We start from the raw sequence: 19,870 nt of genomic DNA, 5'->3' as shown, positions 1-19,870 counted from the left end.
TAAAATACAGCAGGAAATATATTTTTCTACTCACCCTTTTAGGAAGTGCTAATGAATGGCCTTCTTAATTTAGATGTATCAAGGACAAAGAATTCAAACACTTTTAAAAGATGCACCTGACAATTAATATTCACCTCTTGGTTGAATTAACATTCAGCCCGTGGTTTCTGAGCAGGGGGTTGGACTCAAGATGGCCCCTTCCAGCTTTATGAATGCAAAAGGCAGAGGGTTGGATCCAGCAAATCCTCCTGCAGATGGAAGGGCTCCAGCCATTGGCAGAAGACATTTGATTCAGTGGAACTTTTTTGCTTGCTGGACATCAGAGCAGACAATCTTCAGTGATTCCCCTTTCCCCCTGCAGTCCTTGTCTTCCTCCAAAATCTGCTCCAGAGGGTTGGGGGACCTGCCGGAATAGTGGGGGGGGGGTAGTGATGTGGGCTGCAGTTGGAGGGGGAGTTAGCAAAAATGGTCTCCCCCCCCCATTCTTCTAGTGGGAGTGTTCTGAGCAGAGGTCCATTCAGGGATGCTCCCACTGGTGTGATAAAACTCTGGATTCAACCCGCTGCCAAGGATCTCCATGCTCACATGTAGATCTCTTTGCATACTCCTGTCCTCTTAGTTTTTATTGCAGATACTCAAAGTGCTGAACTGCCAAATGTTTGTCAGTTCAAAAATATTTCATGCTTTTAAGGCACAACCCTATGCATATCTACACAGAAAAATGTCCTCCAACTCCCACCATGCCCCAGTCTGTCATGCAAGCTGGAGCATGCTGGGAGCCAGAGGACATTTTTCTGTCTAAACATGCATAGGACTGAGCCCTCACACTACTGATTTTGACCTTCAAGAAGTCATTTACAATGTGTGATGCTAGCCAGGGATCACCAGCGGGTTTATCAAAATCAAAAAAATGCCCCCAACTTGCTTCTGTGGGATACTCCAGCCATAGCTCTAAACCAGGGGAAAGCAACCTTTTGGGGCTGTGGTCACATTTGGCCATTTGAGAAATTGTCCTGGGGCCCACCACAAAATGGCTGCTATGGGAGTCATGGCAAAGGCCATGTCTCAGTACAAGGCAGAGGTGAGGCCTGAGCCCTAATGCACTGATCAACTCCTTTGAACCCACAATTTTTTGCACCAGCAGAAACAGATTTCACAGCAATCCCAGATGCCCGTAAGAAAATGTGTAATTCTTCCTCCCCCTGCCTCAAAGTGGGGCTCTGTGGCTGGCACCACAAAAGGTGTTTGGGGTGCATTGGTGGCCACAGGCACCACGTTGTCTACCCTTCCTCTGAACACTATCACTACCGGAATGGGCTTTCCCCCCTTTAGTTCTTTTACCCTCTAGACAATGGTGATTGCCTCACTTACATCACAGACGTTCTCAGCCTTGCAGGATCCTAGACTAGTTCTTCTAACCTCCTCCTGCAAGCAGTGGAGACTAGCGGCTCCTGTGTCAGTGGGGCAGTGAATCCGCTCTGGGTTTCAGCCAGAGCCATTCAGAACTCTACAGGAGCTATCTAGGGTGCTGAACCCATTTAGGGCTACGTTGGATAGCTCCTTTAGAGTTCTGACTGAAACCCAGAGCGGATTCACTGCCCCACTGACATCGGTGCCACCAGCCTCCACTGCCTGCAACAACGTCGTCACTATATGGTAACACATGATAGGACGTTGTTTGATGTGCTCCAGTCGGCTTCCATCCAGTCAGAAACAGGCATGCAGCATAAAAAGTATTTTGAAATTATTAGAGATCAAGAGCACAATTTGTACTGCCATCATTTGTACAGCCTGTAACGTGTAGCATTACAATTTATATTCATTCTAACATGAATAATTCATTCGTAGGTGCTTAAATCTTTAGGGAGGCTCCACAGTTCAGTTTGCACACGGGAAGTCCCAAAACCTGGCATCCAGCGGAGGCTGATGGCTCCAATGTCCATGGGGCAGTGCGCATCTTGGATAGCCCCTTGTTCTGACTGGTTCTGACTGAAACCCGGATCGGATTCACCACCCCACTGACCTTGGAGCCACCAGCCTCCACTGCAGGCATCTCAATTAAAACAAGCTCTAGGAAAGACCTTAGAAAGCCACTGTCACTCCAAAGCAAAACAGAACAAATGACCACCAGAAGTACATCCAGTTTATAAATGTATAAATGTAATGCATAATGTACAGACTGGTTCTGGATCAGCTTATAAGTGGTATTGTAGCATACTCTTCTTTGTGACTGAAGTTGGTATTTTATGCCAACGTATGTATGTATGTATGTATGTATGTATTTATTTCATTTCTATACCGCCCAATAGCCAAAGCTTTCTGAGCGTTTCACAAAAATTAAAACCGAACAGCACACAATAAAACAATTTAAAATATATAGTATAAGATGTTTCACATTTTACTATCTGTTTTATATATACATACACACACACACTCCTTAAATTTTTAAAATCTATACATGTATAGACTGGATGTGCTACTGGTGGTGATGTGTTCTGTTTTGTTTTGTTTTGAAGTATCGTGTGCATCGTATCACCTGCATATTGGTTGATTCGAAGCCACTGTCAGTTAGAGTAGACCAGCCCTGCCCAACCTCGTGCCCTCCAGATGTTTTGGAGTTCAACTCCCATCATACCCAGTTAGCATGAGCAATGCTAGGAATGCTGGGAGTTGTAGTCCAAAATATCTGGGGAGCACCGGGTTGGGAAAGGCTGTAGTAGACAGTAATGGACTCAGTTGACCAATGGTCTGATGAAAATATATAAGACAAACTGTGATGTTGTTCAGGGCTCTATACCAGCCTTCTCCAACCTGGTGCCCTCCATATTGTCTGACCCCCGATATGGCTGCTACAATATGTTGTTGGACTACAGGTCCCATCATCTCCAGCCAGCATTTCCAATGCTGGGAAATGTAGGTGATTGGACTTGTAGTCCAACACATCTGGATGGCACCAGGTTGGAGAAGACTGCTCTATCCATTTTACGGTATGGTGTAGGGTAGAGAAGTTACCCAGATTTTAGAAGAGAGAGTAGGGAATCTGTGGCCCTCCAGATGCTATTGGACTGTACCTACCACCAGCCCCAGCCAGCTTGGCCAATGGTCAAGTTGTAGTCCAACAACATCTGGAGGGCCACAGTTTCCCCAGCCCTGTTCAAGAAGTTACATTTTTCATGGGCTGTCCTTCAGGACAAAACAAAGTTGCATTTCTGACCCAGCTTGAGAATCTGGCATGGCCTGTGAGTGGGCCTAGCCTGAACTGCTGGTGACATCGGCATAAGATCTGCTTTTAAGGGAAGACTTATAAGGCCCCAGGCTTGTTGGTTCAGAGGGGGAGTAACTTTCATTGAAACAATGGATTTCCTTGAAGTTTTGCTCCCCAGGCACTGCCACCATATAGAATTTTTAATCGAAATGCAAATGTAGAGGGAAATCAGAAAATATCAAAATATATCTTAAAATTTGGGGATTCAAGTAGCCTACTTCCAGGAGATAGACCCAAGCACAACCTTTTATTCTAATCTAGCCCCATCTGGGAATGTTTTCTCATCTGGGCAAACACGGAAATCACTTCTACTTCAGTGAAGGGAAACTTATGCAGTAAAAAAGAGGAAGGTTGCTTTTCATAAAGTTAGGGCAAGTTAAGGGGGGCAACCAGCATTCGAATGCAGCAGAGTGTATCACATATAAAACAAACAATAAAGTTGAGGAGTCCCTTGTAACACACAGGGCACTGACATTGATAAACTTAGTATGACAGTTATGTGTAGCTACTGTCATCAAAAGAGGCAGTGGTTTGGGGCTTCTTTGATTCACTGGAGCAGCAAATTCCATGTGGATCAAGGCATCTGCTGAGGACTATCCAGTTATTTCAATCGATTGAGATGAAATTCTGCCCTTTCTATACCATATTACAGTTTTGTGTACCTGTTCATTTCATGGGAAGGCTTTGTGTTCATAAAATGGATGCAGGAGAGGTGGAGGGGAAGAGGTATGGGGACAGTTGCCCTCCACGCATGTGCCTTTCCAATACTGAGTGCGTGAGCTATTCATGACCAAAGCATCTTGAGTGAGGAAAATATTTAGCCAGAGATGTTGAGATGGCTCATCACCCATATTTCAACTGTCTTAGAACATTTTAGGCATCAAATGGGGTCTGCACCAACTGAAACAAAAATACTCAGCGTTTCCTGTCATCAACAGCCTCTCTTTAACAGCTCAGTCCACAACACCTCACTATGATGGGTCCCCATGTAGAGCTGTAAGAGATAAAATCCTGAAACAGCAACAGGATGAATCCCTCAGGCACCAGAAGAAGGAGTAGCAGCTACAGAGGAAAGGGCTGGATGCTCCTGATCTCATCTGATCTCGGAAGCTAAGCAATGTCAGCCCTAATTAGTACTTGGATGGGAGACCGCCTGGGAAAGGGAAACAGGCTTCCTGCACTGAGCAGGGGTTGGATTCAATGATCTTGTAGGCTCCTTCCAACCCTATGATCCTATACCCACCCTTGCTCTTTAAAATCTGATAGGAAGACATGAGTGAAGGCAATTTAAAAAGATCTACTGTCTCCTGTTTGGGCAGGCTGCCAGATTCATTGCACTTTTTGATCAATATCAGCATAACTATCTCACCCGTGTCTCTTGCCATGAGGAATCATCCCAAAATACTATCAATACTGCCTTGGTTTCATGTTTAGCCTGAAGCAAGACTAGTAGGAACCTTGGATGTATGTGACTGAGAGCCCTTCTGAACACTAGCCAGAAAGAAATGCAAAGACAGAGCTTTTCTTCTATGCACAGATATGATTTTACATTACAGCTGAGGTTTCCCCGTTTAAGTGCTATTCAAGTTGCCAATTTGACTCAAATACAATCATTCACAGTTATCAGCTCAACTGCATGGTGAAAATAATGTGTAGAGCCCAAAGAGATTATCACATAAACTTTGGTCCACAAGAACACCATCTATACCACATATGGTCTCCACCAGAGATCAACACAGTTCCTGTATAAATAACATTAGGACATATGGTCAAGCACAGCAACTCAGTGCAGCAGTCTCCTTGATAACCCTAAGATGTAGGAATCATGACCTGCATTTACAGGTCTGCAGAGGACAAAACTGCTTGTGTAAAATGGCCACTCTGGTCGCTCAGTTCCCAAACTTGGATGGTAACATGAATCTAAGAACTGCCTTGCTGGATCTGGTCAAAGCTGCAATTCAGTCCACACTCAGTCTCTAGAGATGTCCAGACTGATGTTCCTGGGAAGAACATGTCACAGTATAAGTTATCCCCCCTTTTTTGTGCTCATAGGTGTAAAGACTTTGAATAGGGCAGATTAATTTTTTTATATTTTGGGCCAATTGATGGGTCTACTCACCCATTAATTTGTCACTTTCTTTCTATATATATTATTATTATTAAATTTATTAATTGCCCATCTGGCTGGTCACCCAGCCACTCTGGGCGATGTACAGCGTATAATAAAACAGTTTAAAACAATAAAATTCAACAATAAAAACGTTTTCTAAAATACCCTAACCCACCCCAAATGCCTGCCTGAACAACCACGTTTTTAATACACGATGGAAGCTCATTAAAGAGGTTCTCTCTTTCTATAGTTAGAACTCATGTTTTTACCAAAGCAGGCCCTCAAGACAGCTTACAAACAATAAAAACAATCTGCAATAAAATCTTATAGAAATAACTAACATGCACAAGGTAGTTAATAAGAGCAATAAAAGAGAAGAGTTTTCAGGCTAGCTGAGAATGCTAGATACTAAATTTCAGCTGCATCTTTAATGGTAACAAAGTTGGTGTTGATTGGAAAAAGAAAACAATTGGAAGACGTCTAGCTGTTTTCAGACCTTATTTCAATGCACAGGGGCGGGACAGAACATCACACATGCTTTCCCAGTCCCAATCTCCAGATGTTCATCTGAAGAACAGAGCCTAAACATGTACAACTGTGTGCGGGTAAGGTTCTCACTGTGCAATCGAGAACTCTGATAAAGCAACTGTATGTGTGCATAAGTTCTCTTCCAACTTTATGTATTGATTATTTATTTATCTAAACATTTTGTATCCTGCCTGCTAACCAAGAGTTCTCAAAGCTGCTGATAATATCTAAAAGTAAAATAAAAACTGCAATATGATAAATAAAACTACAATATAATAACAACAAATAAATGCAGCAGTCATGAAACAAAACGGAACAGCAACAGTATCAAATAGCAGCGCACTAAATGCCCGAGTGTTTTTAATTGGTGTCTAGTAGCGCTATCCTATGCATGTCTACTCAGAAGAAAGCCTTATGGAGTTAAATGGGACTTTCTTACAGATAGTTGTGTTGAGGACTGCACCCTAAAATTCAAAAAAGAAGATGCCAATGAAAGATGTGAAGAGGGGGTTCCAAAGATGAGGAGCCACCACAGAGAAGACCCTATCTCTAGTACTCACTTCAGAGAGTGGGAGCAGTCAGCAATAGGGATGTATGAAAGTGACTTACCTTTTGCGGATTATGTTGATGGTGGGGGGGAGGCATTCCGTCCCTCCCCCCGGAATCCTGGCTGGGGGGGAGGCGCTCCGTTCCTCCCCCTGGAATCCTCGAACAGCCGGCTGTGCTCCGCGGCGGCTCCGTGGAGCAGCCAGCCAGGCCCGGCCTGGCCAGGCCAGAGCCGTCCACAGCCAGATTTCCAGCCGCAGAGGGCTCTGGGTAAAAAAACGAAAAAAACCCACACAACCGCGTACGCAAATGGTGGCGGCTACGGCTGCCAGCATTTGCGTTCCCCCTTTTTGGCCATTTTAATCTACGTAAATCTTTACGTAGGCTAAAACAGCGAATCAAAAGGGGACGCAAATAGCACCCGCTACGCTATTTGCGTTCCCCTTGATTTTCGCCGTCATAGTCTACGTAAATATTTATGTAGATTAAGACGGTAAAAAGAAGGAACGCAAATGGCGGCAGCCATAGCCGCCGCCATTTGCGTACGCGGTTGTTTTTTTTTAAACCCACCCAACCATGATAGGCTACATAAAGATGTATGTAGCCTATCACGTCTTTTTTTTCCTTTTTTTAAAAACCTAGCCATGATCGGCTACGTAAATCTTTATGTAGCCTATCACGTCTTTTTTTTTTTACACAAGCCTGGAAATGGCGGTGGCGGCAGCCAGTAGGAAGACTGGCCACTGCCGCCGCCGAAGCCGCCGCCGCCACCCGGAAGATCCGCCCCAGGTGAGTCTCATCCCGGGGGGGATCCGCGGGGTGGCAGGCCGTTCCACCACGGACTTTGGGGGGCTGAATGTACTGGCATTCGGCCTCACCAAGATCCGTGGCGGAATTCTCTGACATCCCTAGTCAGCCAACAGGCAGGTTCACTTGGAGCAGGCAGGCAGGTATCCTGATCAAAGGACTGTCAAATGAATGCATGGAGGTCAGGAGCAAGGAGAGCACATGCCACCTCCCCCACCCCTGACCCCATTACCACGCATTCAAAGAACTTGTAAAAATGCTTCCTCTGTGTGTGCAATCTAGATTTTCACTCTGCAGTCTGCAGGAGATTTGGTGGCTATGCTGTGATTTTTTTTTCGTGTTCGAAGGTAGCCTTCCTCAGCCTGATGCTCTCCATATGTGTTGAGCTACAATTCTCAGCATGCCCCAGCCAGGATACTAGATCGGGGAAGGCTGCTCAAAGGTATACAGGTCTTTCAGTGGTGGGCTGAAGGATTTAGCTCAGACCTTATAGGCGACATTGGGCGGACGGGGATGAAAGGCATTGGGGGTGGGGGAGATGAGTTTCATTTCTTTTCAGAGGCTATTGGTGTAGAGGGGGCAGCCTCCCCCACCCAAACAATGCCTTTGTGAATTACTCTGCATCATGTCAGCATCTTTTTCATTGGGCCATTGTATGTGGGACAGAAACGCTGACAGGCTGTACGTTGCAGCTCTGCCAATGCTTGCCTTGAGGTGGCACTCTGAGCCAGGGCAGCTCACCCAGAAAAGGCCAAGGAGGAAGGAGGAAGCCTCCACCACTTCAGGCTGACAGGCTACCTGCAATGGAGGGAGGCAGTTAGGTAGAAAGTTTAACCCACTGCAGATCCCTTTAGAACATAATACAAGTTGTTGCTCATTTAAACCCCAAATGTGTGTAGTTCATTGGGGGGGGGGGGAATTGAAAGAAGCAGTCATGTGGTCAGTGAGGCATTCTCCATAGTGGGTCTGAAAATAATACTAAAGAGTATTTTCTAAGTGTTAACTATGTAGACTGGTTTCATATCAAAGAATAAAGGTGTCTGTGGTGGTAGAGGATGATTTTAACTGGTTTCTCTTAAAAATCGTCTTCAAACAAAATTAGATAGCCCTGCACAAGCCATACATTCTTGAGTTGTATATATATAAAAAAGCTACTCCAGAGTATGTTGTTTGGGGAGTGTGGTCTTTGTCAGGAAAGTTATTTTTTGCCGCTTTTTTTCTGTGTGGAAGAATTCAAACCTTCAACATTTAGCCTAGCACTGCAAAATTGCTGCTTTTTCAAGTGTCTCTCTCTCTCCTTTCACCTAAAGATATAACATTTCTCTTCCAGAAGCCTTTTGTTTCTGTTGAGCTCAATGTCTGAATGAAAATCAGAGTTTGCCATCTTATTTGCTCCCCCCCGCCGCCGCCACCATACATACTTATCCTGCATTATTCCATTCTTCCCATGGATTCTTCTTTCTCTCCACCATTATGGTAGATGTTACATTCTGGAAAGTGTGAGGATAATGGGCTAGAACATCCATGAGCCTTCCATTCAAGAGGTAAAATTTCATGAGGCACAGAGCAGGCCTTTTGTCTTGTGATACAATTCCATGGAACAGCCTCGCTAGGGATGCCTTCTGAGTCCTGTCAGTCTATGCCTTTTGCCAGATGGTGAAAACTTTTTTTTATGAAGGCATTTTACATTTGCTGCTCAGTTGCCATTGTATCATACTGTGCATTTGCTGATATTATTATGTGCATTTGTTGTTCTTGGTTTGTTTTTTACTTACACTTTAAGGGTGCAAACCTATGGCTACTAGACAGTGGCTAGACAGCCGTAGGATTGGTTGGTTTCTGGGAACCGACCTCGGAGCCCGTGCTCCGAGGTCGGTTGCCAGAGAACTGCCTCCCCACCCCCTTGTAGGCGGTGTGGATCGTCCCTGCACTCCGCACTCATAAGAGCAGCATGGAGCGGGCAAAAGGGGGCATTCCCGTGGGCAGGGAGTGCAGAAGTGCAGGTATGACACTTCCCATGTGTCGTCCAGCCTCCCCACCACGTGCTCCGATGTCCCACAGCTAGACAGCTGAAATCGGCTATCTAGACATGAATGCAGGGTGGCTGGAGCATGGAGGAGATTTTATTTATTCATTCATTCATTCATTCATTCATTCATTTCTATACTGCCCAATAGCTGAAGCTCTCTGGGTGGTTCACGAAAATTAAAACCAAAAAGGACACAGTAAAACAATATAAAATATAAAGACATTAAAATCACCATATAACAGTACTAGATGATCCTGCATTGAGCAGGGGGTTACTCGATGGCCTTGTAGGCCCCTTCCAACCCTACTATTCTATGATTCTATGATCCCCTCCACGCTCCTCCTGCTGTGCATTGGATAGGCGGTTGCCTCCAAATTTGGAGGTGACCACCTATCCCCATAGGATTTCTCCCTCCATTGTGGTTTATAACAGTGAGCATTGCTGTGAGCAATGTTGGAGGGTGCGGGACACACTGATGCAATCAGTCAATCAGTCAGTCAGTCAGCGTATAGTCACTGTATTAGAAGGAAACCCAGGAATGCTTATTTTTCCTCTGGCCTTTGTCCCAAGTTTTATACTAATTGTCCAAAGTGCTCAGAAGAACCTCTGTCCTCTGCATTCCACCCACAGCCTCTGATCCATTTGAAATATACATTTATGATTTTTAAATGGAATCAGTTCTTGTTAGTAACTGTCAACAGTTACATAGAGAAGGTCATTAGAGAGCAAGAACTTGGGGAAAATGTCCCTGGACCTTTAATATAAAATGTGACTTCTGTTCAGAATGGCTAAGCAGCAGCAAACACTTGAGATGTTGCAGTTTAAACATTCACCTAGTGGATACACTGTGAAACTAATGCCAGATGTTGAGATATGGTCCCACATCTGGCGAAGTGCTTTTAACCCCTGTGGTTTCATTGTAACTGAATAATTAATTATGTTTTACTGTTTAGTTATGGCTTTGGTGCATTTATTTATCACCACGGAAAGATTCAGACAGTATGAGCCACCCACCCTCCGCACTTGAGATCTGCTGATTCTATCCAATGGGGAGCCTAATTATCCTCCCTCAGGAGCAGGGCCTTTTCAGTATCAGTCCTGATGCTCTGTAACTCTCCTCCAAGAGACGCCCATACAATCTCCTTTCTGCTGTTTTTCTAAAGATGCATAAAAAGCTTTCTTTTTTCAGAGAGCCTTCAAGAACTATTGATTGACCACTGCCATGATATGCCATGCTAAATGCCCTTGTTGGTTTATACTGCTGCTGTTTCGTTGTTGATAGTTTGGTTTCAGCATATGTTATATGTATTAGTTTATGGCTGATTTTGTCAGATATAGATAATATTCAGAATAAGTGAGTTGCACTTAGATTCCATTGAAATCAATGTGAAGTGATAGTCATGACTAAGTGAAGTCTCATTGGTCTCAATGACAATGAAGTACAATTAATTTGGAGCTTTTCTACACAAGGCTGTTAATTAGCTGTTAATTAGCTGTTAATTTGCAGTATCTAGTTTCAGTTTCATCACAGAACTGAGATCTGAGCACTATACAAGGAGTTGTTTCCTTTCTTGCTTTTCTGCTCCAGGTGGCACTGTGGTATAGGAGAATAGTGCAAATACAGAAGAGGAAATTGAGCTTTCTTTCACTTCCACAATTAAATGCTGCATTTTCCCTGCTCTAAAAAAAACTTGCCAAAAGTGCTGGTTAGACACAGAAGCAAAACTGGAGGACCGTGACATCATCTAAAGAACCCATAACAACTGTGAGCAGGGAATGATGAGCGCACAATAAATGCCTCATGTAGAAAAACCCTTATTCTGGAATCCAACCCTATGTTTTCAAAAACCTTGGTGAAATTTGGATAAACACCAGTCTAGAAATAACTGAGAATAAATAATAAATACAGCAAGCTTGGGTAGTGAGATATTGGCAGGGAATATGCAGCTTGCCATTTTCGCCTTCTCTTGATGCATGGAGAGCGGTCCTCCGACAATTTTCTGCACAGGATTCACAATGCCTCAACAAAGCTTCCATAAGGAAGTAGGTGGAGTGGGAGTAAATTCAGACGATTACTGATAACATCGCATGGTGTGTTCATGCAGCCACTTGGTAAGCTGGTCACCCGCATTGAAGAGAATCCTAAACTCCGATCAGGCATTCACCTGAACTTTTGAGGGCTCAGCGTGTACAGAGGGATGCACCTGTGCACACTGGGCTGTCCTAATGAAAGAACTGATGGAATCCAATGCTGCCATGCTGTTAACATAAATAAATTTGCGCCAGCATAATCTGTCTTTACCACAATGGCAATAGAGCTTGCTGACTCCTCAGTTTTCCTTGGAAAACACACCACGCCAGGAAGCACAGTATTAGCATTGTGCCAGATACAGTTTATGCTAGCGCAACATCATTTATATTAGTGGTAGTGCAGCGTTAGATACTGCCCTTTGTTATAAAACTCCATTTATCAGGATTTTCTTTTTAAAATAAGGACTATTTAGAACTGAGAGGCAGACTTTTTTCTTAATACAAAAAGATAACGTTGTCTGAGAATCTGACTTCAAAAGTGTATTAATTTTCCTATACCCTGAGGGCTAAATTAGATGTTATGAAGGAGAGTATGATAGGATCTCCCACTTTTCTTTTCTTTTCTTTTCTTTTTTGCTTAAAAGCAACCACAGATAACTCCATACCTGATCAGAGCAGCAACACTGGTAGAGTGGGTGTTTAACCCTACCTCTGCAAGGTATTTCCCTGCTCTAAATCTCTCCCTGAAACAACTATTAGCCTCACTGGGGAGAGGTTAATACAAGATACCGCTGTCACTGTTTTATTTATTTAACCCATTTCTTAGTTGTCTTTCAAGAATTCCCAAGGTAACTTACAGACTAAAACTACCTGCATCCTTCACCTGCACAGTGGGAGTAACAGTGGGGGGGGGGTTAGATCAGGTAAACAGGTCAGGGGAAATGGTTAAACCTCCATCCCCCAACACTGATGCTCTGATCAAATTTGGAATCCTCTCAAACCCTCAGGAGAGCTGATCACAACCTCTCCTGTGTCATGTATATTTTGGTCCTGAGTGAAAGGAACTCTTCTCTAGGGAGTATCTAATAACAAAAAATCAATTGATGTCATAATCAAACATATTAATATGAGGCCAAACTATATGCCCCCCTTCGTGGATCACTGCCTTGTTGTGGCGAAGGGGCTTGCATAACTCAGTGAAGCCATAAGCTATGCCGTGCAGGGCCACCCAAGACGGACAGGTCATGGCGGAGAGTTCTGACAAAATGTGGTCCACTGGAGAAGGAAATGGCAACCCACTCCAGTATTCTTGCCAAGAAAACCCCATGGAAAGTATCACAAGGCTAAAAGAGATGACGCCGGAAGATGAGCCCCTCAGGTCGGAAGGTGTCCAATACACTACTGGGGAAGAGCAGAGGGAATTTCCAAGTAGCGCCAGAAAGAGTGAAGCGGCTGGGCCAAACCCGAAAGGACACTCAGCTGTGGATGTGTCTGGTGGTGAAAAGAAAATCCGATGCTGTAAAAAACAATATTGTTTAGGAACCTGGAATGTCAGATCAATGAATCAAGGTAAGCTAGAGGTGGTCAAACATGAGATGGCAAGACTGAACATCGACATCTTGGGAATCAGTGAACTAAAATGGACAGGCATGGGCGAATTTAATTCAGGTGACCATCATATCTACTATTGTGGGCAAGAATCCCTTAGAAGAAATGGAGTAGCACTCATAGTCAACAAAAGGGTGGGAAAAGCAGTACTGGGGTACAATCTTAAAAATGATAGAATGATCTCAGTACGAATCCAAGGCAAACCATTCAACATCACAGTCATTCAACTCTATGCCCCAACCACTGATGCTGAAGAAGCTGAGGTTGATCGGTTCTATGAAGACCTACAACACCTTCTAGAACTAACACCAAAATAAGATGTCCTCTTCATCATAGGGGATTGGAATGCTAAAGTAGGAAGTCAAGAAATCACCAGGATAACAGGCAGGCATGGCCTTGGTGTACAAAATGAAGCAGGACAAAAGCTAATCAAGTTTTGCCAAGAGAACACGCTGATCATAGCAAACACTCTTTTCCAACAGCACAAGAGATGACTCTACACATGGACATCACCAGATGGTCAATATCGAAATCAGATTGATTATGTCCTTTGCAGCCAAAGATGGAGAAGCTCTATACAGTCAGTCAAAACAAGACCTGGAGCTGAGTGTGGCTCAGATCATGAGCTTCTTGTTGCAAAAGTTCGGCTTAAATTGAAGAACGTAGGGAAAACCACTAAACCATTCAGGTTTGACCTCAATCATATCCCTTATGAATATACAGTGGAGGTGAGGAATAGATTTCAGGGATTAGACCTGATAGACAGAGTGCCTGAGGAACTATGGACGGAGGTCCGTAACATTGTTCAGGAGGCAGCAACAAAATCCATCCCAAAGAAACAGAAATGCAAGAAAGCCAAGTGGCTGTCTGATGAGGCTTTACAAGTAGCTGAAGAAAGAAGGGAAGCGAAAAGCAAGGGAGAAAGGGGAAGATATATCCAACTGAATGCAGAGTTCCAGAGAATAGCAAGGAGAGACAAGAAGGCCTTCTTAAATGAACAATGCAAAGAAATCAAGGAAAACAACAGAATGGGAAAGACTAGAGATCTCTTCAAGAAAATTGGAGATCTCAAGGGAACGTTTTGTGCAAAGACAGGCATGATAAAGGACTAAGAAGGCAGGGACCTAACAGAAGCAGATGAGATTAAGAAGAGGTGGCAAGAATACACAGAAGAACTATACAGGAAAGATCTGAATGTCCCTGATAGCCATGATAGTGCGGTCACTGAACTTGAGCCGGACATCTTCGAGAGTGAAGTCAAGTGGGCCTTAGGAAGCATTACTAACAACAAAGCTAGCGGAGATGACAGTATTCCAGCTGAGCTATTTAAAATCCTAAAAGATGATGCTGAAAGTGCTGCACTCAATATGCCAACAAATTTGGAACCCTCAACAATGGCCGCAAGACTGGAAAAGATCAGTTTACATTCCAATTCCAAAGAAGGACAATGCCAAAGAGTGTTCAAACTACTGCACAATGGCGCTCATTTCACATGCCAGCAAGGTGATGCTCAAAATCCTACAAGCTAGGCTTCAGCAGTATGCGAACCGAGAACTACTGGAAGTACAAGCTGGGTTTCGAAGAGGCAGAGGAACTAGAGATCAAATCGCCAACTTTCGCTGCATCATGGAGAAAGCAAGAGAATTCCAGAAAAACGTCTATTTTTGCTTCATTGACTACGCTAAAGCCTTTGATTGTGTGGATCACAACAAACTGTGGCAAATTCTTAAAGTGATGGGAGTACCAGACCACCTTACCTGTCTCCTGAGAAACCTGTCCGAGGGTCAAGAAGCAACAATAAGAACCAGACATGGAACAACCGAGTGGTTCAAAATTGGGAAAGGAGTACGACAAGGCTGCATATTGTCACCCTGCTTATTTAACTTATATGCAGAGTACATCATGAGAAATGCTGGGTTGGATGAATCAGAGGTCGGAATTAAGATTGCTGGGAGAATTATCAACAACCTCCAATATGCAGACGATACCACCCTAATGGCAGAAAGCGAAGAGGATCTCAAGAGCCTCTTGTTGAGGGTGAAAGAGGAGAGTGCAAAAGCTGGTTTGAAACTCAACATTAAAAAAACGAAGATCATGGCATCTGGCCCTATCACTTCCTGGCATATAGAAGGGGAAGAAATGGAAGCAGTGACAGATTTTACTTTCTTGGGCTCCAAGATCTCCGCAGACGGTGACTGTAGCCATGAAATTAAAAGACGCTTGCTCCTTGGGAGTAAAGCTATGGCAAACCTAGACAGCATAGTCAGAAGCAGAGACATCACCTTGCCAACAAAGGTCCATCTAATCAAAGCTATGGTTTTCCCAGTAGTAATGTATGGCTGTGAGAGCTGGACTATAAGGAAGGCTGAGCGCTGAAGAATTGATGCTTTCGAACTGTGGTGCTGGAGAAGACTCTTACGAGTCCCCTGGACTGCAAGGAGGTCAAATCAATCAATCCTAAAGGAAATCAACCCTGAGTGCTCATTGGAAGGACAGATACTGAAGCTGAAGCTCAAATATTTTGGCCACCTAATGCGAAGAGAAAACTCTCTGGAAAAGACCCTGATGCTAGGAAAGACTGAAGGCAAAAGGAGAAGGGGACGGCAGAGGATGAGATGGCTAGATAGCATCACGGATGCAATGAATATGAACTTGAGCATGCTCCGGGAGACAGCTCAGGACAGGAAGGCCTGGCGTGCTATGGTCCATGGGGTCACGAAGAGTCGGACACGACTAAACGACTGAACAACAAACTATATGCCACTTTGTGGAGTCTTAGCAAAGTTTTTATGAATTGAGAAGGCTTCATAAAAGTGATATATGAAAGATGACAAGGCATAAAAAATGAAATAATTGGACACATCTGTTATGTGGCAATGAGACATGTAAAACAAGAATGGAGTGAAGAATATTGGAAACTGCAACAGATTTCATAGAAGAATATGATATTTTCCCTAGTGTTGCACTCCTGCATCCCAGCCCTGAGAGCAGAGAACTTGCAGGGCTTCAGTGCTTAGGCAGACTTCAGTTTCCTGGAAGGAGGGCACTGGAGACTTGTGTTTTTTCTTCTATAAAGCTTTATTTACCCTGTGCTCAGGATGAAGGCCTACAACATCACAACTCCAAGCAATCCCTGCTTCCTCTCCGCCGCTGATCTTCTGCAAGCCCAAAGTTGCTCTTCTTTTGTCTTGGATTCACCCCTCTCCCAGATCCGTTTCCTCCTACTCCCTCAGGCCTTGTATAACAAAGGTTACCAATTCTAGATATCCTTTGGGTAACTTGCCCAAAAGACTGCATTCAGGGAAATCCTCAGTCTCTTTGTACTCAGCAGCACTGAATGGTGAGGCACCTCAGGAGGCAATACAGACTGACCCCAAACACAAAACACTAGCGAAAGCTAAACATTTGTTAGACCAGAGTGCTCCATTTCACCAGAAGGCACATGTACGGCACAACTTTAGTACAAAATTTAATATATATGGAATTTTGTTCATCTGTACTATATAACATATGGAATATTTGTTGATTTTCATTTTTGAGAGCTATTCTAATGGACAGGTAGAGTATACATTTCCTAAATATAATGTCAACCATTTGCTTGTAGCAGGAAATGAGAAATTATGGCAGTGATTTAGTTTTTTTACATTACTAAACCTGCATTTAGAATAAGCAAGCACAGTGATTTGACCCAAGGCACAAATTCCCTCCTCCTGATTCAACTGCAAAAAATGACTGAAATGGCCTACCTCCCAATCAATAGGAGTTCTCCAAGCACTCCCAGGCGTCTCATGGCCATGAGTATTCCCCTGACCGTCATCCCTTCGCAGAAACAAACCACAGCTCTGGCCTTTGGCAACCTGTCCCGGAGCTTTTGTAACAGCTTTTCAAAGCTCTTTTCTCCTGCATTGCTGTAGATCTTGTCAGAATGAGCGATGCAAAGGCCTTCTTGAGCAGCCAACTCTTTGAATGCTTCCATGCCACTCTCTCCATAATTTCCTAAACAAAAGTAAAACAATTATTATTATTATTATTATTAGGATCTCAGTGTAACATTGGCAGCAAGCATCTGAAAGGCTGCCTGACATTGTAAACTGAAGGTGTATAGCTCTCCCTGTTACGTAAATCTTAGTTAGCTGGATCACTTAACTGCAGTCCTATACCCACTTCCCTGAGAGCTACGCTATTGAACTAAATGGGGCTTACTTCTGAGAAGACATATATAGGATTGCATGGTTAATTGTCTATAATCACTCACTGTCCTTTACTGGCTACTTGTGGCAATGCTAATCCAAGGAAACACTGCTGCAAAATGGTGTCCAAATCTGACTATCGAAATCCTATGGATTTGCAAGTCAGCTAGATAACGGAGGTTGTACTGTCTTGCTCAAATTGTCTAATTACTTTTGCAAGAACAATTACTGGAAGCGGGAGGGGGAAAGATAAAGACAATGCATTCTGCAGTGATCTTTGTGATTCCTTTGTTTGTTTTTGTGGGTGGGGTGACATTTTACATAATGAATCTTCCTAGCCTAAAAGATATTTTAATTCGAGGCTGGCTTTTCTTTGTTAACAAGATACCCAAAGCATCTGGAAGGCAGAGGGACAAAAGACGTGCAAGGGTTAACCAAGAAAGCAAGGATTGCACTTACTCTGGGGGCTTGTTAATGCTGAGGAGATAGAAATCAATGGTGCTGTCAGCTGTTAGGGCACTAAGAATAAGCAGTGAACCGAGAACAAAGAGCGCCAATCTTCAGACCGGCAAGGTATCTTCATTCTCCTCTTAATTGCTGCAATGCATCCCTCCATCTGGGTTGGAGCTCACCAGTTGCTCAGCTATACTATTCTGCTCTGTTTTGCTACCCGTTGCCCTTTAGGATACTTCAAATACAGTTTATTACATGAATATCTCTCCTTTATTTCTGTGGGTATGAGATTAATCAGAGTAAAGACTATTATGCTTGTTCTGCAAGGTCTTATGGAACTGGAACAATCTCCTCCATGTCCTGTATAGGTTTTGCTTTTGGAACAACTATAAACAATATGCAAGAACAATGATATCGTCAATTTTCTTTTCTCCCTTTCTAAAAGGGCCAGTGAGTCCCACCTGGGGCAAACACTGAATTCTTTTCACCTCCAGGTCAAGCCTGTCCACTCCCAGACATCTGAAGGCATGTGATGGGCTTGTTTATGCCTCAGTTGTTTTCATTAAGGTTTTTCTGATGTTTTAGTTTTATCATGTTTCAGTATTTTAATGAAAATCGTTTTTAGCTGTTTTATATTTTGTAAGTTTTTTTATCATTTTGTTGTAAAACACCTTGGGTCTCCTTAAAGAGAAATCTGGATCTTCTTGGTGGTGGCACCCACCCACTGGAGAACCTTCCCCCCATGCAGTTAGGGAGGCATAAAATGTCGGTATGTTTCAAACGCCTCCTGAAAACACACTTGTTCACCCAGGCCTCCTCTGGCTTGTAAATCGCAACTGATCATATGCCGCTCCATTTTGTATTGTTTCTATATTATTCATGTAGCTTTTAAATTGTTTTTAATAGTGTGTTTTAAATGTGATTTGTATTGTTACTGCAGTTGAGGTTGTTTTTAGTAGTGTTTTTTAAATGTGATTTTTCAATATTTATATGTGAACTGCTTAGAGATTTTACTATATTAAGCAGTATAAAAGTATTACTAATAAATAAACAAATAATACATCTAATAAATACTACAACAACTACTAATAATAATACTCTCTCTCTCCACCACCACCCCTTTTTTTAAGTATAGCCCCTTTTTATACTCTTATAGCAGGGGTGACCTGACGATAGATGGGAATCTACTGGTAGGTCTCTCGGTGATTTACGGTAGTCTGGTAACAATTGCTGACTCCCAGTTGGTTAACAACAGCAACAACAAAATTACTTCCCATCCTAAATTATACTGCTTAAATGAAGGAAACATGGTGGTGGAGGTAGTTTTGGTGGGTAACCAGGAGTGGCTTTCCAGGCTTTGTGTGCAAAACGACTGTGAATTCTGTTCAGTTGTGATACTCGAAACAAGTCCTGGGCTCAGAATTCTTTAATGTCTTTTGCACCAGGCTCCAGTAGGTGGATCTTGAGGTTCTAATAACAAATAAAGCAGGTCCCGACAGTGGATGCATCCGGATAATCTTAGAGGCTGGACAGGGGCTGGGGGGTTGGGGGTGGCTTTAGGCGGCCATATCAGCTGTGAAGCGCACAACTAAAATTTCCCTTCTCCCCTCCCCACCATTCTCTGCTTTACAACTGCTTCTATATTCCTGATATTTTAGAGCAAATAACAAGTGTCTGCCAACCCTGATTTTTTTAAAAGAAAGAAATACCTTGAGCATATTCAATTTCACATTTGAAATTCAGTTAAATTGTATCACCATCGTGCCTACAGGAATAAAATTGAGTCCGCTTTTGCTGCCTTGATGCTAAGCACATTGACTTTGAAATAAGCACCAGTTGGGTGTAGAAAAGGATAATATAGTTTAAATGTAAACGTCATAAAATAAGCATCTGTACAGGCCCAACCAGCCATCCCCTGACTATAAAATGCTTATAAAATAAGAAAAGATGGAGCAGCAAACAGCGTCAGCTAGGGATATACGGATGTTGTAAAATCTGTTATGTCTGCATTTCACAGATTGTCAGGTGCCTTTTATTCCTTCATCCGCTCCTTGATGGAATTGGATTTTTTCCCATTTCCCGAATTTGCGCAAATTCACACTTGTGAAAATTCACACTTGTGAAAATGTGCAAAAACACCCCCCCCCCATACATTTTCATGCTTTAGCCTATGGAGGAAATGTGCATTTTCAGCTGGGTTCTTTTTACATATTTTTCTACGACTAAATTCGCATAACGTTCCAGAAAGTAAAAACAAACTGTCTGCAAGTCCACGGAATCCATGTGACTTGGGAAAAGCCACT

General features: G+C 43.2%; 1 protein-coding gene across 1 annotated transcript in view; it reads right to left on the bottom strand.

The window, feature by feature from the left end:
- The window catches only part of GRM1 (glutamate metabotropic receptor 1), a 310,285-nt gene that overhangs the window by 200,271 nt on the left and 90,144 nt on the right, over positions 1 to 19,870 (bottom strand). Inside the window, exon 2 of the mRNA XM_084827777.1 lies at positions 16,671 to 16,920. Within this exon, the coding sequence (XP_084683903.1) occupies positions 16,671 to 16,920 (250 nt within the window). The remainder of the gene's footprint in view (positions 1 to 16,670; positions 16,921 to 19,870) is intronic.

Source organism: Heloderma suspectum, chromosome 1 (assembly GCF_057233095.1).
Source record: "Heloderma suspectum isolate Gila_16-S chromosome 1, 16-S_ref, whole genome shotgun sequence".
In the NCBI taxonomy this organism is placed as follows: domain Eukaryota; kingdom Metazoa; phylum Chordata; class Lepidosauria; order Squamata; family Helodermatidae; genus Heloderma; species Heloderma suspectum.
The sequence above is the reverse complement of the archived record's forward strand: the minus strand, read 5'-3'. Positions and strand labels throughout refer to the sequence as shown.